This window comes from Lithobates pipiens, unplaced genomic scaffold (assembly GCF_037356315.1).
Source record: "Lithobates pipiens isolate NorthernLeopardFrog02 unplaced genomic scaffold, aLitPip1_a1.2 Scaffold_3, whole genome shotgun sequence".
Classification (NCBI taxonomy): domain Eukaryota; kingdom Metazoa; phylum Chordata; class Amphibia; order Anura; family Ranidae; genus Lithobates; species Lithobates pipiens.
In genome coordinates this window covers 82,949,844-82,972,034 of record NW_027507790.1, presented here as the reverse complement: position 1 = coordinate 82,972,034, position 22,191 = coordinate 82,949,844, and the positions used below count along the sequence as shown (strand labels likewise).

General features: G+C 40.0%; 1 protein-coding gene across 2 annotated transcripts in view; it reads left to right on the top strand.

The window, feature by feature from the left end:
• The window catches only part of BCL7A (BAF chromatin remodeling complex subunit BCL7A), a 63,452-nt gene extending 52,480 nt beyond the window's left edge, over positions 1 to 10,972 (top strand). For both annotated transcript variants that reach the window (XM_077461961.1, XM_077461960.1), the window contains 4 exons: positions 5,430 to 5,526; positions 6,264 to 6,428; positions 8,740 to 8,858; positions 10,045 to 10,972. In XM_077461961.1, coding sequence (XP_077318087.1) covers positions 5,430 to 5,526; positions 6,264 to 6,428; positions 8,740 to 8,858; positions 10,045 to 10,119 — 456 coding nt within the window. In that variant the 3' untranslated portion in view covers positions 10,120 to 10,972. The remainder of the gene's footprint in view (positions 1 to 5,429; positions 5,527 to 6,263; positions 6,429 to 8,739; positions 8,859 to 10,044) is intronic.
• Positions 10,973 to 22,191: the final 11,219 nt, after the last annotated feature.

Genomic DNA, 22,191 nt, shown 5'->3' with positions numbered 1-22,191 from the left:
CATTGCTGAAAGATCTTTTTTAGTCCTTTCCTTTGATACTGAAGGCAGTAAAGTACATGGCTGCTGCATCTGCCGAATCCGTTATGATGTCAGCAAGGTCATCAATGCTGGTGAATTCAGCCAGACATGCTGTCTGGCTAAAAACTTGGTCTGGTGACACAGCTTTCAAGATTAAGCTTTGTGACCTACCCTTTTCAGGTGAACTTTTTGGTCCAGACCTTGAAACAGTCCTGGACAGGATGGCCGACAAGAAAAGGGCTTTCCCTTCCAAGAAGAAACAACCAATCAAAAAAAAAACATTTTCGTGCTGTTTAACAGCCCCACAAAAGTAAGGATCAAGACCACAAGTACCACTGGGTCTCCCAAAGGGGTAAGGGAAGCGGAGGAGTTCTCTTCAGATCCCCAGACCATTCAAAACAAATGACTCTTATCCCAGTAGGGGGAAGATTGTCTGTCTGCCTTTCACCTACAGTGGAACAAAACAACATCAAGCCCGTTTGTGAAAAATGTCATCTCCCAGGGATACAGTCTGGCGTTTTTTCAGAGCCCCACCCAGCAGATTTTATGTTACGACCCTTCCAAGGGATCAAGAAAAACCTTCCGTAATGATGAGCCTACTGCAGGATCTGTTTCAACAGGAAGTGATTATCCAGGTCCCAAAACATCAGGAAGGCTGAAGCTTCTATTCCCACATCTTCTTGGTTAAAAAACCTTTGGGAAGTATCGGTTGATTCTGAACTTAAAGATCCTGAACAGATCAAACTGCTATGAACATTTCAGGATGGACACGATACATACAATCACAAAATTGCTGATTCCAGACTGTTTCATGGCATTCCTAGATCTAAGGGGCGCCTATTTGCATGTTCCAACAACTCGGGCTTCCCAATGCTTTCTCCGTCTGGCCCTCGACCTCGGAACTTCGGTCTGACATCCTACAATTGAGAGCTCTGCCGTTCGGACTTTCATCCTGTCCCAGAATCTTTACAAAGATAATGTCGGAAGCCCTGGAACCTCTGAAGCTAAGAGGGATTTCAGTAATCCCATATCTGGTTTTCGCAGACTCTAAAGGACGTCTTGACAAAATCTCCATGTGTCTCAGGCTCACCTCAAGAACTTAGGGTGGCTCTTGAATCTGGGCTATACGATAAACTGGGTGCTTCAAAAAGTTTTTCTGCCACAGGAGAAGATAGAGAAGATCCAATCTGCGGATAGACAGATTCAAACCAATCTGTTTCAGTTCGATCAGCCATGGCAGTCTTAGGCCTTCTCATAGCATCAATCCCAGCTATTCATTGGGCCAGATTACATTCCAGACCCCTCCCAGATGAATATCTTACAAAGATGTTCGCACCAGGAGTCGCTAGAAAAATGGATCAAACTTAAAACCTAAAACTGGCGCTCTGGCGGTGGATAAATCCAACCAACCTAGCAAAGGGTCTTTCCCTTAGACAAGCGTCTAACAGACGCAAGTTCTTGGGGCTAGGTAGCTCACCTGGACAGCCAAACCTCTCAGGGGGCCTGGTCCAAAGCAGAAGCCTGAAAGTCCTCAAATTGGCGGGAACTGAAGACTGTTTTTCTGTCTCCTAGCTTTCCAACAAGTGGTAAAGGGACAAGACAACTGCAGTAGCTTATGTATTGAAACAGGGAGGAACCAGGAGCAGAGGACTCCTAGAACTGGCCAGTCAGCTACTTGACTGGGCATAACAGAATGTGGCCTCATTGTCAGCAGTCCATCTGAAGGGATCCCAGAATCTGCTAGCAGACCTACTAAGCAGAGAGTGGTGGAAGCAGAGTGTTTTTGATGATCTCCGAAGCTTTGGGGCAAGCTCAAATAGATCTGTTCACCAGCCAACAGAACTCGAAAGTACAGAGGTTCTTCTCACTCCACCGAGAAGACCAGACGGTAGGCATAGATGCTTTCGCACATCCGTGGCATCACCAGCTGTGCTATGCCTTTTCCCTGATGCCACTGGTTCTAAGGAAATTCAGGGAGGAAAATACCAACCTGATCCCGGTCACTCTCTTCTGGCCAAAAATACCTTGGTTTGCAACACTACTAAACCTGGCTGCAGAACCTCCGTGGAAGCTTCTGCCCAGAAAGGACCTGCTAGCGCAGGGGTCTGTGTACCATCTGGAAGCAGACTGGCTACATCTAACTGCTTGGTTTCTGAGAAAGACCACCTGAAAGTCAAAGGACTGTTCGATAAATTAGTGAAGACCCTACTTTCCAGTAGAAAGGAGGTAACTTGGGCCATATACCTGAAAGTTTGGAAAAAAAATTTAATTCCTGGTGCACCTCCTAAGGGCCTCCAGGTCAAAAGTTTTTAGTGTCAGTCTCCATTCCGTCATGGAGAATTTCTCCATGATGGAATGGAGAAGGGGCTGGCAGCCAGCACCCTGAAGACCCAGGTGGCGGTTCTGTCTTGAAGATTCTATCCAAAAAAGTCTTAATTTCAAGATTTTTTCAAGGCACTTGCACAAAATAGGCTGGTAGCCCTTAAAGTTTTCACCAGTTGCAATTTGTCTGTTTTGCAAGGTCTCATGGGAGCTCCGTTTTTGAGCCCTTACAGGAAGCATCCTTACAAAACTTAGTTCTTAAAATTAGGCCCTGGCAGTCACAGAACCCTTTCTAAAAGTTTTTTTTTTTTTCAGACCGGGTGATCCTTCAAACAGATCCAGTTTTCCTACCTAAGGTTTCTTCGACCTTTCACCGTTCACAGGAAATAGTCTTGCCTGCTTTCTCCTCAGCTCCTACCAATCCAGGAGAAGAAGCTTTTCACACAATGGATGTGAGGAGATGCCTGCTACACTTTCTAACGGTCACCAAAGCATTCAGAAAGTCAAATGCTCTTTTCCTGATATTCTCTGGCCCACGTAAAGGGGAGAAAGCTTCCAAAAGCATGCTGCACAGATGGCTTAGATCGGCAATCATGGAGGCCTACAAAGCTAAAGGAGAAATGCCCCGACCAGGTATTGCTGCTCATTCTATGAGATCAATGGCAGTTTCCTGGGCCTAAAGGGCCGGTGCCACGTGTTAACAAATTTGCAAGGCTGCCACCTGCTCCAACCACGCAACATTTCTCTGACATTGTAGGTTGGACTTGCTGTCCGCCACTGGCCACATGCATCGGCTACCCCGCCATGCAGCAGGCGTCGCACGGCCATGTAATTGCCAGCTAAATCAAAGTGCTGTATCGGCCTACTATAGCTGTTAAAGGGAACGATATACAGCTAAGGCAATTTGCGGGATCGAGCCAACCTACCACAGTATGATGGCGGCTGATCGGCAAGCGGTTAAAGGAACAAAAATAACCTGTATTACTTGCCTACTTTGTGCCTGGATGGCCTAAACACTTGTAGACATTGCTGGATAGAGATGGGGCTCAGGTAAGTAATTAGGGGGGTTCTGGGGTGGCTGCTACACACAAGTTATTTTATCTTCATGCATATAATGCCTTTTAAATCAAAAACTTTTGGTACAACTATCTGGATCCCTGCACTTCAGCTGCAATGGCCTTTTACAAGCAACTAGGTTGTTTTATTTTTTTTATTTTATTCTAGCAGAACAGATATATAGCACCCATAAGAGTACATGATATAATTGAACAGAGTTGTACAAATTGCTGAGCAAATAAAGCCATGTGTGTAGATAAAACTACAGGATTTAGTAAGCGCAGGCCCGGGTAAAGATGAAAGCAGTGAGAGCACGCCGCTAGAGGGCTTTGTTTTAAGGCAAGTCTTTTATAATGTGCTAGTATGCAATGCATAGTAGCACATGTAACATTATCTTGCAGCAGAAAGTTCTTTTTTTTTTTTTTTGAGTTGTTACTACCGCTTTAAGAACTCCAAACTTCGTCCAATACAGTAATAGTAACACTAAGGTGACCAGAGTCTACATCTCCCTCAAGCCATCAATCTTGAAGCCAGAAGACCTGTCTTCTGACAATCATCACTTGATACTGAAGTGGAGACAGGCACCAAAAAGAAAATTCTAATTATAAATCCGAGCTGGACATGCACCTCTCAGATCTGGGAGCCAGCAAAATGAGGCTAGTCACCATGGTGATCAGCATTTCCTTACATTATTTAACTGACCTATTTACACACGTTTACAAACACTTGGTAAAGACCCAGATAAATCCTGGTTGCCATTGCATAGTGCAATCCCTTGCAAAGTTGCCTTTAGCGAATCAAGCTTGTGATGTCTACTGCATGCACACTTGTAATTGATGCATTAGGGGTTGATTTACTAAAGGCAAGTAGACCGTTCACTTTTGCAAATTTTCTATAGCTTAGCAAATGTGAAAATTCACTTTGTAAAGAATACCTGTCACAAGCAGGGAAAATTTGTATTTTTGCTTGCATAAGATTGGATGATGGAAGTTGGCAGTTTGCAGAAGTTTCAGTTCCCTTGCAAAGTACAAATTCCCTTGCAAGGTGAACACCTTGTTTAGTAGATAAACCATTTCCTCTCTACACGCACACACTTAACTGAGTGACGCAAAACAATTGCCTTGTGTTCAGACATTCACCCATGCAAAGACCTTTTGTTGCACATATTTAGACCAACGCACCTCTCTGATCCATGATCACAAGACACTAGGCTACTGACAAGACACACTAGTTCTGCTAACACTCACAGACTCTTACTCTGGCTCCTAGCACACAGATACTCTCTCACACTGAAACACACACAGGCACTTGCGTTAATGCAAGCTTTAGGTGTAATTAATTTACTTGCATCATAAAGCCTGACTGGAATACTCCCACAACATTGCTAAATGAGGCCTAGTCATTACTGCTCTCCACCATAACAGGAATGAGCTTTTTCACTGATTCAAACCCCTTCACATGCGCGCTCTCTCTCCCCTAATGCAGTAGTTCTGAGGTCAGTATTTGAAAACTCACGCCTGTGATGGAGGTATGCAGTAACAGCCGGGCCTCTTAGCAACATCTTGGGAGTATTCAGTCAGGCTTTGTACGTAAATGGCCTACACTTATAACAATGGCATTATTCAACTTTAGTCACAGCTGCACAGTTTTTTTTTTTTTTTTATCTACAGACCCCCTTATCTGCACAGGCAGTTTTTTGGTAAAGGCGAACTAACCCTTTAAGCAAGAAAAATATCCAAGGCTGCAGTTATAAATGAGTAAAGTTGTAACAGTTGGGTAAAACGAATAAAGTCTCAGTAATTTTAAATATGCCGTAGCCATGAATGACTGCTTTACGCTGATCCAGGATTGTGTACCATCTAACAGTGCAGTGCTGTTACTGACAAACTCCGGTAGTTTCTTTCCAGTGTTATCTTAACCTGTCTGATTTCTTTCCATCTTCCCTCTAACAGATCTATCAGTTGTTTTTCATTTTGGTATTTGTTTTGGATTTCAGTGGTCAGGTAATTATTATTTATTTATTTTTATTGTAGAAGACTAAAAACAAGAAGAAAACAAAGGATGAGAAATGTGGCTCCGAACTGACCACCCCTGAAAACAGCTCCTCTCCTGGCATGATGGACATGCATGGTAAGTAAAGGTGTCACAGAAGCACAGTATATATTTTCTTATCTTTGTACCGTTTACCAAAGAAGCTGTATTACCACATAAGTGTTCCAGCTATTATTTACCAAAAATCGTGCATGTTTAATGCTCAAATGATTAAACTGCTGCTTTTGTTAAGACACACGAGTTAACTTGCCATTGTTCTGAAATCTAACAGTTCTGTGGTTTGTTGCAGGAAAGCGTGGTAATTTAGGGAGTAACGTACCTGTTTTGGGATTGAGGTCCTTGGGTTTTGCACCTGTTAATGACTGCTACCAATTTACATTGCGCTATGATCATATTCTGTTTGATTGCAGTTAATAGACATGTTTCAGGGGGGTGTGAATTAAGTAGGTTCATATTAACTGTATTGTAACAAATAGTTCCTCTCACCTCAACTCGTTCATGCCCTGGTCTATAATGGTGAAGCAGAGTAGGGACAGGGGGGGTGATGGAGACACATGGCATGGAATATGACAGCTTTGTAACTGTTGTAGTGTTCTGGTGACAGTCCTTCATGCTGTGTCCTTCCCAATTCAATGTCTTAGTAACTAAGCGCACACTGATTGGAAGTTTAGGTGAGCATAGTCTGGGTACAGCACCTCTAGGACTCTAGTGATGCAAACTAGATGTCAGATTCCTCTTAACCTCTTTCAGTATAAAGGGCAATGGCCAGAATCTGTGTCCTTCTACTAGGTATTTAAACTTTTCTTGCCTTTCAGATGATAATAGCAACCAAAGCTCTATAGCAGATGCATCACCTGTGAAGCAGGAGAACAGCAGCAATTGCAGCCCTGCCCCAGACAACCTTAAGATCCAGGAAGACAGCACGGAGTTGAAGTCTGAGGAGGCTAATTCTAATGCCAGTGAGCACCAAGATTCTGAAGGTGATAATTAGTAAAAATTCTATGTCGCCTGCTTTTACTGACCTCTAGATTTTGGTTAGAAAACCTGATTTATTGTGCATTTTTACATTTTAATTGCTAGAGATATTAACATTTATGTGTGAAATATTCACTCCTAGGCAGAGCTGTAATTATAGGAAATTATTGTAACTTTGCTATGTCTACTAATAATGTGTGAACCACCACTGTAGACACTAGAAAGAAATGGCTTCTATAGCAGTCTAAATTACCTGCAAAAATTGCAGAGCTGCACACTGCTTCCAATCTTGCATACAAAATTTTATTGAACAAGTGGCAGCAACGATACCCGACCCTCTCCTGACCTGTTTTGCAACCTATTGAGGTTTAATCCACATTTATGGAAAATGCACTGTATGAAAAGGTTTATAATATCTGGATGCAATTGCAGATATCTGCAGTCCTAAAGCTCTTTCATTGGGATAATTGCATAAAATGTAAATTCTCTGCATCATTCACCCTAAGGTAGCCCATAGATAAGTCTTTGCTCAACCAGGGGGTTGAATGAAAAAACTGAACCTATTTATTTTTCCCCATCCACACACATTTGGCAGTGGGGGGGGGGTCCCCCCACTGTATCTCTGTATCCTGACAGTGGGGAGACTTCCCGCAATGAAAAGACACTGATCAGTAGCCTGCAGCGCTGATCAAGAAAATAGATTGACTTCTGTTCAACCACAGTGCCCATACATTGATAACAACATGGAGCTAAAAGCTTTTGGGATTTTCAGCCCAGCTGTAGTACTTCTAACAGCTAGATATATGTATAGGTATACTAAAGATTGCCATTGTTGTGAGGTTGTTTTCCTCATTGATTTGGCATGTGGCAAAACGAAGTTTTGAGAATCCAGTATTTGGCCGTTGGCAATACAAAAATTGGGTGATGTATAGCAATATCTTTTTGTTGTTCAGGTTTTTTTTTTGTAAACACTTGGGCTCTCACCTAATTTCTCACATAGCCACAGACCCGAATTATGCTTTTCCTTAACTACCTAACTCCCTTCCATTTGTAGTCTACCCTAATATATAATACATTATTTTTTTCCCCCAGGACAGATAGGGATGGATATAATTTTATCTTGTGTAGATGTTAAAGCAGAGTTTCACCCAGAAATTGAACTTCCGCTGATCGGACTCCTCTCCTCCTCCTCCGGTGCCTCATTTGGCACCTTTCAGGGGGGGAGCAGATACCTGTCAAATCCAGGTATCTGCTCCCACCTCCAGACATCACCACACTTTGTGGAGACACACAGGTCCCAAAAGACAGTATTCAGATAGCGCAGCACGACTCGCGCATACGTAGTAGGAAACGGCCTGTTAAGCCGCAATGCTTCACTTCCTGTTTCCCTTAGTAAGGATGTCGACGCCTGCACCTGGAGCTGAGGGACAGGTCGGCTTCGGGTAAGGACATCGCAGGCTTCCTGGACAGGTAAGTGGCCTTATATTAAAAGTCAGCAGCTGCAGTATTTGTAGCTGCTGACTTTTTTTATTTATTTATTTTTTTTCTCAGGTGGAACGCCGCTTTAAATGCATTATTTACCCCAAAATACAACAGTCTGTTGAATTTTAAAATGTCACATAAGGAGAGCTGTATTTTGACACTACATTGAGACTTGCATGGGGAAAAAATTTTGTTTTGCGACACTTGTTAGCACACCATAAGTGGTAGTAATGTTCGTTTTTTGGGTTATACCTACAGGTAAGCCCTATAACAAGACTTCACTTGTAGGTAAAGTAAATATCTCCTAAACATGCACAGTTTAGGAGATATTTACTTAAGTTGCAGCCAGTGATGTCACAAGCACATGCACACTGCACTCTCATTGGATGGCATGCCATCCATTGAGTGGGGCTTGGGAGTGAGCATGCACAAGTGCTTGCTATGGGGAACTGGGGGGAGCCCAGAGTGTGGATGGGGGACCTGCGAAAAGGAGGATTAGGGCTGCTCTGTGCAAAGTTATTGCACAGAGCAGGTGAGTAGAACATGCTAGGTATTTAAAAAAAGAGAGCATTTGATATTTATTCTGTAATATGTTTTATTTAGTAAGAGAGCAAAAATATTGCAATACAATAAAAAGTGACTCACTGCAGACAGAATTCACTTTTTGATTATTTAAAACAGTGAAAAATAAATCAAGTTTGCTGATTGATATGAATAACTGCAGTATGTTGTGTTTTTTTTTTTTTTTTTTTTTTTCTTTTAGGTTTAGCAGTCCTTTAAAAACTGATGGCATTTAGTATTCTCGTATTAATGGTTTCTGTCTGCCTTTTTCAGTTACTTCGGGTCAAAATTCACAGTCTTCTGTGGAAAGTTCAATAGTCAATTCAGAGAAAACTGAGCTACAGTCTTCTGTTGATAAAGATGCTTCTACAGAAAACACTAAAAATTCTCAGGTAATGGCTAGAGCAGCTCCTCCATACTGTGCATCTTTCAAAGGAAATGTATGTCGTCTTTTGTTCTGGTCAAGACTAATGCTGGCCATACACAGATAGGTTTTGTAAATGAAAATATTCATATAAAAATTGTATATTCGATGACAGACTGAACTAATGTTTCTCAAATATTTAACATTCGATTTTAGAATTAAATATATTTCCACAACAAAAACCATATACATTGTTTGAAATCTGTTCATTCTAGAAAAAAATTCCATTATGTTCTTTTGTTGAAAATGAACGTCAATTTGTCTCCACTTGAAAATCGAATTAATTTTCTTAAAACTAAAATTTTCTAATTAAAATCTTTGTGTATGGTCAGCATACGAAAAACAAATGCCAACCAAATTGGGTAAATATGAAATACTGTTCTTTCAGTAAGCAGATGAAACGCTAGACTCCTTTTCATGTTTACCTTTCTGGTCTTACCTGTGCTGATAAAACATGGATAGCATAAGCTGACTGTAAACGGCACAGAATTCCCCGTTTTTTTTTTTTTTTTTTTTTGTACAACAGAAAATTATTAAAACTGAACCGTTTGAAGGTGGCTAGCAATGTTTGAACAGATATGGGATAGGGTCAGGAAGAGGGGACTGGAGGAGGAGTTCCTTGGGATGGGAGGCTGCAGGTTTTAGCAGTAGAAAAGGGGTACTCATGTAAGCTTAAATAATCCCTATTGTTCCTGCCATTAAGGTCCTTGGTCAGGCACAGTTATGAGGTGTTAACAATCTCCCAATTTTGCTCCTGAATTGACACCCTGCTGCTTCTGCCTCTGACTGAGACTAAAAGCAGCTGTGCTAGCACAAATTGTGCAGGTATGTATAACGCACTGTTGAGAAGCTGGTTCAGAACAATAATGTGCATCTGATGGAGTGAGTGTATTTACACAGCAAGTGGCTGAAAGAAGCCAGAGCAGATCAGCAGCACTGCGTTACAAAAATGGATGAAACAAATTAAATTTTAATGGCGAAAAAAATGGCAATTATTTGATACACAGGTCTTTGAACAAAATTGTTATCCAGTTTGTGTTTAGTTCAACTTTAGCTCCACCATTTTTTAGTGTTACTGTAGTATGTGTTTTGTTTTCGCCCATTTAGATGCCAACCATTGTGTAATTGTGATAACTTTTTCCCTTGTGATTTAGGATTCTGATGATGGTGCCCCTCCAAGCAAAAAGGCAAAATCTGACAGTTCGGCACAAAACACCGAAGCAGTCTAGACTGTCAAGCTAAACGTCTTTCTTTTATTATTTGGGGTCGGTTTACTGTAAGGTACATTGGTTACTGCAACTATAGGACAGCCTTACTGACATCTTTGTCTCTTTAATGAGAATAGAACTCTTTTTATCTTCTCAACCTACAAAGCAAAAATCCAACAATGCCTGGACAGGAGACCAGGACTTGAGGAAATGGGGGAACTTTCTGTGACAACTCAAAATACCAATGACAGTCTTTTTGAAGTGGTTGTTGTAAACACTCAGGAGGGTCTACGCACTGTTTTCTGTAGTCATTTTTACATTTGTGTTGCTGCTGTATATATGTTTTCCATTTTGCTATTTAACATGTAAGATATTTAAAGATGGTACCTGTTCAGTTTTAAGCCTCCACGTGAATTTCCATAATTCTGGTTTTGTTACTGTGCCTTTTGGTCTAGGGATTTTTATTTTAATATAAAGTTCCACATGCAGTGGATAAATGTTAAAAATTTGTAGCAATTTAAAAATCATTCTAAGCCATTTTCACAAGTGGACTGAGCTGATGACTTTATCTAAGAGTATTTGAATGCCTTTTTATCATGCACCATTTATCAGCATCAATGCATTCCACAGTCTGACTGCATCTGCTAGCTTGCTTTAACTGCTAACGCATCATAATGTTTATCAAAATGTTCTTAAATCCATTTTACAACTTCCCTCTGTTCCAGGCAGCTAACTCATTCATTATGTTTTACTACAGAATCAGTGGTTTATCCATATTTGTAGATTACTCTTAAGATAACTGTTTTATGACCAAGGGTTTAGTCAAAGCAGTATTTTTTACTTTGCCAACTGCTATTTTTTTTTTTTTTTTTTTTTTTTTTGATTAAAAAAATCAATAGAAATCAATTTTATAACTTGTCATTCTAGTTTGATGTGTGAGTTGCTACTACAAGGACAGTACAGCTTAAGGCAGTATAAGGGTTATATGCTGGTGCTTTGTGCATTTTAGGCTTTGTGTGGTTGTGTTTTTTTTAATTATTTTTGTTTTGTTTTTTTACAAGTAGAACATGTTTCTTTTTTTATTTATTTTTTTTATTGATATTCTCAGCATATCGGTTTTAATCGAACACTACAACTTTCATCCCAGTAATGTAATGCATTTGTATGCCAACTGACCCATACATCGGGTACTCAGATTTTCCTTCTGAGAATTTATGGTCTTTTTGCCTGCTCACTATTGAAGAGGATAACTGTACAAACTGCTGGGCTATTCAGGTTTGCCTACACAACATTTCCCAAATATGTGATACATTTGGACACCTAATACTAAGTCAGGGTTGTGATGAGCTGCTCCATCTACGTGTGTGTGTGTGTGTGTGTGTGTGTATCTGCTTTGACTTGGGTTAAGTTTTGAAGCACCATGTTGGGTACACAACCCTAATGTGATTCAATTCCATATCTAGCTTCACTGTTCTTTGGTTTAAAAGCGCTAATGGTTATCTAGTATTAGTTTAATTTGCAGGGCTTTTTACAGTTAAAATGTATAGGTACTAAATTTTCAATTGGACAAAATCTTTATTTTTACATATTTGCTCCTAAAATTATAATTTAAGCCCAAATATGATGCCCTAGTGAAGTGCGAATGTTGAAAAATAGAATGAATGCAACCTTTTGTAAAAGCTGAACCCCCCCACCTCTCCACAGATGCGTGCCTACCTTGGTGTTTACATCAAGTACAGCAAGTATTCACTGTAATGACTGCATCTGTGAGTTGCAGCCAAAATAAGACTTCTAAGGAACGATATCTGATGGTCTCTGGCATTGGTGAAACCCAATAGTTTATGGGGCACAAATACGCTGGTTCCTCCAGGATAGTCAGGACTTGATCTGCTGGATGAATACAGAGAAACTATCACTGTCAGATTATAGCATGTATGCATCTCTTGGGGGGGGGGTTAGGTCAGGGGAAGGGGGGAAAAAAGAATAAACGCACTTTGTTTTAAAGTGCACTTATCCTTTCATTGTATTTTTAAAGTGTTACTAAACCCACAACTGTAAAGCATGCTACTTAGAACCTAAGGGGTAACCCTCTGCATTGTGTAAAAAGGCTGTTTGAGCCTGTCTTCCATGATCCTCCCCTTCTTTTACAGCCCCCAAACCATCCCTGAAAGAACAAACCAAGCATTAGGTGGCAAGCTGCACATGCTCAATTTGGTGTATATTGCTAGAGTTGGGAGAGTGCATGTGATCAGCACAGGGCCAATCAGCACTGTCCAGACAGAGGATCAGGAGTCATGCAGCTTCATAGGACAGTCCATAGGAGAATGAAAACTCCTCTCAGAAGCTTTAACCAGACACTGATAGAAGTCACAAGATTGCTCTATACTGCTGATAAGAAACTTGACTACTTCCGCCCCCCATCGTTATACGTCGACTGTTTGACGTTAAATACCGGGGTTATGGCAGCAGATAGCTGCCATAACCCCAGTAACTTTAACAGCATGCTGTCCGCTTTCATGTAAAGTGGTCTCTGCAGCGGATTCTCTGCAAGATCACTTTAAGCAAGCCACCGGTAGCAGAGGAGATGATTGGGTCCTTTCCACTGAGAGGCAGAGTCGAGTGAGGGAAAGATGGCCCTCACTCGGCTCCATACCTTTGGATGACAGATGTGTTGTCACACGTCACTTCCACCCAATGGTCTTTTTTTTTCTTTTTTTTTTTTTTATTGCTTTTAAGTGTAAATGTGAGATGAGGTCTTTTTGACACCAGATTTCACTTTAAATAGGTCCTGTCATGCTTTTTTCTATTACAAGGGATGTTTACATTCCTTTAACAGGAATCAAAGTAGCCCCAATTTTTATTTTTTTTAAAGACAGTGTAAAAATAAAATAATAATAAAAAAAAAGTTTAAAGCACGCAGAAACGAACGCATACGCAAGTCGTGCCCGCATATGAAAACCACACGTGAGGTATTGCTGCAATCATTAAAACAAGAGCAATAATTCTAGCAAAAGACATCCAATAACTCAAAACTGGTAACCTGTAGAAATTTTTTAACGTTGCCTATGTAGATTTTTAAGGGTCAAAGTTTGTCGCCATTCCACAACCGGGCGCAATTTTGAAGCATGACATTTTGGGTTTCAATTTACTCGACGTAACATCCTCTTTTTACAATATAGAAATGAATAGCCTAATTTTAGTCTTGTCTAATTTTTTATTTATTTTTTTATAAAAAAAGTGTATTTTTTTTCCCCAAAAATTGTGCTTGTAATACCGCTGTGCAAATACGGTGTGACGTAAAGAACTGCAACGACTGCAATATTATTCTCTAGGATGTCTGAAAAAGAAAATATATGTTTGGGGGTTCTAAGTAATTTTCTATCAAAAAAAAAAACTGATTTTAACTCGTAAACAGCAAGTTTGAAAAATAGGCCTGGTCTTTAACTGCTTGCCGATCAGCGCACGACGATGTACGGAAGCACAATGGCATGGCTGGGCAAATGGGCGTCCCTGTACGTCCCCTTTAAGACGCAGCTTAGTGGGTGCGCATACTCCTGAGCGTGCCCGCAAACTCTGTCCACAGGGGGTAGCGATTGTGACACGGAGTGGCAGAACGGGGAGATGCAAACAAGATCTACTGCTCCCTGTCATCGGGAGCATTGATCTGTCGCGTTGTAGTGAGCCCACCCCCCACAGTTAGAATCACTCCCTAGGGGACACTTAACACCTTGATCGCCCCCCTAGTGTTTAACCCCTTCCCTGCCAGTGTCATTTACATGGTAATCAATGCATTTTTATAACTGATCGCTGTATAAATGACAATGGTCCCAAAATAGTGTCAAAAATGTCCGATGTGTCCGCCGCAATGTCGCAGTCACAATAAAAATCACAGATCGCCGCCATTACTAATTAAAAAAAAAAAATCATATTAAAAATGCCATAAATCTATCCCCTATTTTGTAGAAGCTATAACTTTTGCACAAACCAATCAATATATGCTTATTGCAATGTGTTTTTATTTTTATATTTTTATTTTTTTTGTCCTACCAAAAATACATATCGGCCTAAACTGAGACAAAGGTTTTTTTTTTTTTTTTTTATATATTTTTGGGGGATATTTATTATAGCAGAAAGTAAAATATATTGCTTTTTTTTCTTCAAAAAATAAAAACCACAGAGGTGATCAAATACCACCAAAAGAAAGCTCTATTTGTGGAGGGGAAAAAAAAGTATTGCAATTTTGTTTGGGTGCAGCGCAACACAGGGCCGTGTCACAAAAACTGCTCTGGTCAGGAAGGGGGTAAATTCTTCCGTGGCTAAAGTGGTTAACCACTTCCGGACCTGCTCACTCCACTATACATCGGCACTTTTGAAGAGAGATATCGTTATGGCAGCAGCTAGCTACCATAACCCCAGTATCCTCTTCTCCAGTGAGCGGTCCGGTTTCAGATAAGTGTTCTCTCGGGCAGATTTGCCGCAAGACACTGCTCTCCGCTGCTTACCGGAGCCGTCAGTAGCGGTGGAGGCGATCGGGTCCTCTCCCTGACTTGGTATGGAGTGAGGGGAAGATAGCCTCCACCCATCTCTATACCATTTCAGGGCAGAAGCGATGTCAAACCTTCTCTTCCGCCCATAGCTCTTAAAGCAACCTTCATTTATTTTTATTTTTAACTGCTTGCCGACCAGCCGCCACAGTTTTACTGTGGCAGAATGGCACGGCTGGGCGAAATGACGTTGCCTTATGTTTCTTCGCCTTTTGGCCACTAGGGACAAGCGCACTCCCGCAGCATGTGCCCGGTGGGTGCGATGACCGCCGGGCACCCGTGATTGCTTGTGACAGAACGAGAACTGGGATCTGTGTGTGTAAACACACAAATCCTGGTTCTTTCAGGGGAGTAGAGACAGATCGTGTGTTCATACTAAGTATGAACACCGATCTCTCCCTCCTAGACAGTCCCATATCCCTACAGTTAGAACACACCTAGGGAACAGTTAACCCCTTAATCGCCTCCTAGTGTTAACCCCTTCCCTGCCAGTGACATTTATACAGTACTCTGTGCATTTTTATAGCACTGATCGCTGTATAACTGTAAATGGTCCCAAAAATGTATCAAGTGTCCAATTTGTCCACTGCAATATCGCAGTCCTGATAAAAATCGCAGATTGCCACCATTACTAGTAAAAAATAAATAAAAATGCCATAAATCTATCCCCTATTTTGTAGACGCTATAACTTTTGCTCAAACCAATCAATATACGCTTATTGTAATTTTTCTTACCAAAAATATGTAGAATACATAGCAGCCTAAACTCAGGAAAAAAATTGCTTTTTTAAAAGGAATTGTCAGTTAAAGCGACGCAGTGCAGTATCGCAAAAAAATGGCCTGGTCATTGAGCAGCCAAATCTTCTATGGGCTGAAGTGGTTAAAATTAAAAAAAAATGTATATATTTTTTTTTTTATTGCATTTTAGTGTAAATAAGAGATCTGAGGTCCAGATCTCATATTTAAGAGGTCCTGTTATGCTTTTTTCTATTACAAGGGATGTTTACATCCCTTGTAATAAGAATACAAGTGACACAATTTTATTTTATTTTTTTAAAAGAACAGTGTAAAATGAGAAGAAATTATTTTTTTTTTATTTTTTTTTAACCACGCCCCGTCCAGCCAAGCTCGCAGACCGAAGCGAACACATACGTGAGTAGTGCCCGCATATGAAAACTGTGTTCAAAGTACACATGTGAGGTATCGCCGCAATCGGTAGCGTGAGAGAAAATATTCTAGCCCTAGACCTCCTCTGTAACTCAAAACATGCAACCTGTAGAATTTTTAAAACGTCGCCTCTGGAGATTTTTAAAGGTAAAAGTTTGCCGCCATTCCATCAGCGGGTGCAATTTGGAAGCGTAAAATGTTGGGTATCAATTTACTCGGCGTAACATAATCTTTCACAATATAAAAAAAATTGGGCTAGCTTTACTGTGTATTTTTTTCCCAAAAAAGTGCGCTTGTAAGACCGCTGTGCAAAGACGCTGTGGCAAAGTATTGCAACGACCGCCATTTCATTCTCCTAGGGTGTTGGAACCCCCAAACATGATATATATATTTTTTCTAAGTAATTTTCTAGCAAAAAAGTTTTTAAATTGTAAACCCCAAATCTCAGAGGCTCGGCCCTTAGGTGGTTAAAGAGGAACTGCAGTCTGCTCACATACATTGTAAAAAAAAAAAAAAAAAAAAATCTTTGCCATTCTGAAGCTTCCCTCCAACCACTTTGTATATTATTTTATATATACACCGTGATTCTGTACTTGCCAAATATGCTGCAGAAATCTCTCTCTACTGAAGCTTCTGCCTGTTCACTTCCTGGATTTACACACAGAGGCACATCTCCAGCTCTGCAACCCTGCAGCTTTCATTGGCCCACTTATGACTCAAACCCCTCTTTTCCTGGCAAACTCTCATGAGAGAGAGTTGTGCATGTTGTCGTAAGCCTAGTCTTCTTTTACCAGACAAACGGGAAGTGGGCTGTAGAAGGTATTTACTGGCAAGAAAAAGTTTTACTATCCAAAGTTAAAATAAGGGCAGAGGATTTAATAGATGGAAAGCTGAGAAAATGACTGAAGGTCCGCTTTAAGCAATTGCATTTCCATGTGCTGTGTACTGTGGGAGACCAGATATAGGGAATGCAGGGTCCTGGGTTTAGTAACACTTTGACCTGCAGCAGCAAAGTTGGGATAACACTCACATTATGTGTTTTGTTCCCATACACACAGCATAACATTAAAAATGTGTAAATTGCCTAAATTTAAGCATGCTCTTTATTTTTATTTTTTTTTCTTAAAACCCCAAAACTGAAAATCATTACTTAGCCTTTCTCTTGTATGTCCTGTTTATAATTTCCTGGGGCGGTAGGTTTATCATGATTAACTCTGTGTGTTTTGTGTTGCCAGACCTTTATTATCCAGTTACAAACTATATTTGCACAGTGTCCTACTAAAGGGTTAAATATATCAAGGCTTGTGTTCTGCATTGTATGTTAATGCCCCTCTAGTCCAATCTGTCCCTGAAGTGTCCCTAAATAAGCACATTGCAAGTTTTTTTCTGAAAAATGCAAGCTGTCTGCAAAGTTCTTTCTGTGTATAATTCTGCTTCATTCTAAAAAAAGATAAGGTAAGAAATTATGTTTTTAAATATTTTTAGGTATGCTGTGTAAATGGGAACATATAATGTGAGGATTTTTAAATTTGGCTGCAATGGTGAAAATACATGAAGTACAGATGGCATATGGAATCTCAATACAGAATTTGAAATATGCTTTCGTACAGAAAGTTGTTTGATTTGCAGTGATGTTTGTACATATACATTTTTGCTTTGCCATTCTGCAGTTTTTTTATTTTTATATATACCATTAGAGAATAAAAATAAACATTTTTTTTTATACACCCTTTCTTTAGTTTGTAGAAGGTGCGCTGCCTGTGAAGTCCTACACATCCATCAGTTCCAGCCTTGCTTAAGCATGGGCTGTTTATCTAAATCTCAACCTATATGAGGGGAGAATTTCAGGATAGTGTTGACTAATTTTCCTCTGTAGGAATATACCTCAAGACCTCACAGTACATGTACATTTTCTGTGTGTATATATTAAAAAAAGCAGTTTCATCATTGTGAATGCTACATATATGGTGGTAAAATTCTATCTATCATAAGAATGTATCTATACTGTTATACATTGTCCATGTCAACAAGTGAAGAATTCTAGAAAACCATCATTGTGTTCATTTTAATAGATGTACTAACAAGGAAGGACTGGAAATCTGTACATTTGCATGGGGGTTGATGATTTTTGGTTTAACTGAAAACTGTCTGGTTCAGTTTGTTTTTTACTTGAAAGCGGTTTAACTTTAATCATGTTCCACGCAGTGATTATTAACCCTTATTTTGTGTAAAAATAATGGAACCACATATATATAAAACACTCACTGCTATGTGAATACATAGTTATCTACTGTGAAATCACAACAAATGACTTTTAAAATTCCAATACAAGGACCAATAATTTGTAGGCTTACACATTATAGGCCAAATGTTCAGGTAACTGAGCCATCTGTGAGAGTTGTCCTGCTCAATCTTTATTCGATTGACGATACTGATGGAGTAGGATGTGTAAAGCAGTTCACGTGGCTTGATCTTTATGTTCATATGCTGCCTTCATGAGACAGTTTCCATTGTTCCAACATATGTCATAATTTAGCATGATGAACTTCCAGATGTAATAACAGCTGAAGCCTCTTGGAAGTACTTTAAAAACTCAGGTGCAATGCAAATATACCTGCAGATTGGGTCTTGCTTTCCAAAGTGAGAAATCAAATTTATGATTTGGCCAACTTTGATAGTCAGCTCTTACATGTGCTGCCATTCAGGTATGTCCAAATTGCACAGATTGTGTAGGGAGCAATTGAAACTATTATTTGAGAGCAGCAGCCCCATGCCTATGTGGGTCGCAAATGATCACATTTTCCATTAAGCTGAGACAATTGCCAAACTTATTTATCAGCAGAGGTAGTTTATAGAAAGCTTTCGCAGTGATTGCCCGCATGTAAAATGTGCTCCTTTCAGGGGCGAGTTCAAACCATAAAAGGTGTGCCCAAGCACTTGTGTGAGGTGTGATTTTTTATTTTTTATTTTTTTTTAAATTGAGCTGCACCAAACTGCATGTAGTTTTTGGGTATGAACGAACCTGCATTTGCAGAAGGCAATGTGTTCCCATGTGGTGCTGGAAATGTGCTTTTCCTGTATTGTCAGACTTGCATTTATCGTTGGATTTTATTACATGTACCTAAGTGACTTTGCACGCATGTCTACCAGGTCTTCAGGAAACCAGAGTTTGTCATCTGCGCTGTAAAAGTCAACATGAAAAGGAGTAGAAGCTTGAAGATACACAAGGGTTTGATTGTTTTGTTAAAATCAGGGTAGAGTAACTGGTTCAATTTACAAAAGGTAGTTTCCGAAACGTTTACTTTCCATGCTTCTCCACTAGCCCAGTTTTGCACCTCTACTCCCCCTTTTGACAGCGCTCAGTTATGATTAGAGGTGCACCAAATGGAAATTTTGGTTCCCTAAACCAAAAATGAAAGATGTGCTTGGCCGAAAATGACAGTGTGTTTTTGTTTTCTAAAATAAAAAAAAAATATAGATTTATATTCTATTTGAATTTTTAACATAAATCCATATTCATTTAAATTCATGATTAAATTGTCGACCATTATCTGCACCCTTTAGCTCCAGAAAAGCTTAAAATAAAAGTAACCCTTAAATTATCTATGTAGGTCTTCAAACTGGTCCGTTACGCATCCTTTGGTGGTGTGTTAAATCTTGCTGGCTGCATTTTTGGTCAGTTAAAAAAAAAAAAAAAAAACCTCCCTGTTATAATGCATTGAAACTGCAGCAATAATGCACGCCCCCGTTAAGTTTTTGATGTCATTTTTTTGAGTCCCATGACCTTTGAAAAATACACCATAAGCACAGTAAAATCGCATGTATTTTTGGCACAATTATCGACACCTTTTTTCCTCCAAAACGCCATTTTCGGCCCATATGTTTCGGCTGCCAAAATTTTCGGTGCACCTCCTAGTTATGATGGTCGTAAACACCAACTGGAAATACAATTGTGCATACATTGTGGAGAGGCAGGAAGAGTCGCACATTCCCTCCATATTATGAAAACCATGGTACTGTTCTTTCTAGGCTCTGTCAAAGCATAGGAATAGTAAGTAAATGATGCTGTCTGCCTCCTAAAAAGGAAACCTGCATAATAAAGTGAAAAATAAAAATGCAGTTTTTATCCATGTAATATAAAAGCCACAGTAATGACTGAGGACAGGTTTATTGTATGTAACCAGTCAGAGGGATATGGCGACTGATAAATTGGATTCTTGTATCCATTCACAAGCCACTGAATCTGCTTGCTTGTAATAATGCATAATTTTGAGGTAACTTTTACTTTTTTCTTGGTGCATAACTGTAATAGTATTTTTCACCCTCTGTGCATTTAGTAAAATATGAATGCTTGAGCTCACTGTCATCTGTAGATTGATCACCAATGCCTCATGTTCTGGACATTTAACTGGCTAACATTCTGATATTTGTAACTTTTTTTTCATGTATTTATTCCATTGGTAGTTATGGGTTTGTACAGTGTACAATTTCTTTTGGAAATAAAATTTCAGAACCTTGTTTATGTATTTCCAATTTAATTTATCACAAAGTAAAATGAGTTTTCTTAGACACAAAATACAGGACACAGGCTTTTAATCATAACAACTGGGTTATAAGCATCTACCTTCAGGTGACTAGACACTGGCAAAAAGAAAAGGCTGCAGGGACATCCCCCTCTAACTCTCCCATCATGGCTTCTGTTGCCAGCCCTTTGATGGCTTGACAGTTTGGTTATGAGCACAAGCAACTGTGAAAGTTATTCACAACATGCCTTAAAAGTAGATGTTTTGTGAAACCGTTAAATTGATGGGTTTATTTTTGCTTTAACCACTTCAGCCCCCGGAAGAATTTACCCCCTTCCTGATCCATACTGGAGGATGGGATTGACAAGGGGAGGAGACCGATTGGTGTTCCTACTTAGTAGGAACACACGGTCAGTCTCCTCTCTCCTGACAAAACCGGGGTTTGTGTGTTTACACACACAGATCCTGGTTTTCGCTCTACCACGAGAGATCGCAAGTGCCCGGCGGGCATCATCGCATCGGCTCTGTGGGACAAGCTGCGGGCACGTGCCTCTTACAGCATCTTAACCACATGCCGACCAGGCCATAGCCGAAAGATGGCTACAGCACGGTCGGTTTATTCTGGGAGGGCATCCATGGCCACGCTCCCAGAAATATGCGTGACCACCGGATTGCATCATGGATCACAGTAATTGGCCGCTGGTAGCGGCCGTTTACCACAAATGATGGAGCGATCACTTGTTAACAAGCCAGCGTCACAACGCCGGTTCCTCCCTCCCCTCTCTGTTCCGATCCATACAGTGTGAGGGGAGAGATCGTTTGTAGCAGCGCTGTGTAGTGCCCACAGCGCTGCTCAGTGTCAATACTCTGCAATACATTTTAAGATTCTTTTTTTTTTATTTTTTTAAACAAATTTTACGTCTTTTTTTTTTTTTTTTGATTTATAATGCAAAAAAATAAACTCAGCAGTGATTAAATACCACCAAAAGAAAGCTCTATTTATGTGAAAAAAAGGACAAAAAATTCATATGGGTACAGTATTGCATGACTGAGTAATTGTCATTCAAAATATGAGCGCACTGAAAGCTGAAAATTGGTCTGGTTAGGAAGGGGGTTTAAGTGCCCAGTGGTTAAAGAGCCGACGTACAGCCCAGGGGAGCCATCCTGCCGCAGTATAACTGCGGTGGCTGGTCGGGAACCAGTTAAAGCAGGATAGCCATACATTTATACAATTTTTTCTTCTACAACTTTTCTTTAGATTTAACAAAAACCTTATAATATGAGGTCTAACTTAAAAAAAACACTTTCAATTGTATACGATCAGGCAGGCCCTTGGGCTACATAGTTGAAGGTAAATCTAAAGGATATTGTACAGACAATTGTAAAAACGTACAGCGTCTTGAAAAACTATTCATACCCCTTGACATTTTCCACATTTTATCATGTTGCAACCAAAAACTTTATTTTATTGGGTATTTATGCGATAGCCTAACACAAATTTACACATAATTGTGAAGCAGAATGAAAATAACTGGGTTTTCACAGTCTCTTACAAATCTATGAAAAATGTGGCATGCATTTGTATTCGGTCCTGAGTCAATAGTTTGTAGAACCACCTTTTGCTGCAATTACAGCTGCAAGTATTTTTGGGTACGTCTCTACCAGCTTTGCATATAGATTAAGCTCTGTCGGATTGGATGGAGAGCGTTTGTGAATAGCATATTTCAAGTCTTGCCACAGATTCTCAACTGGATTTAGGTCTGGACTTTGACTGGGCTATTCTAACACATGACTATGCTTTGATCTAGGGTCATTGTCCTGTTGGAAGGTGAACTTCCACCTCAGTCTCAAGTCTTTTG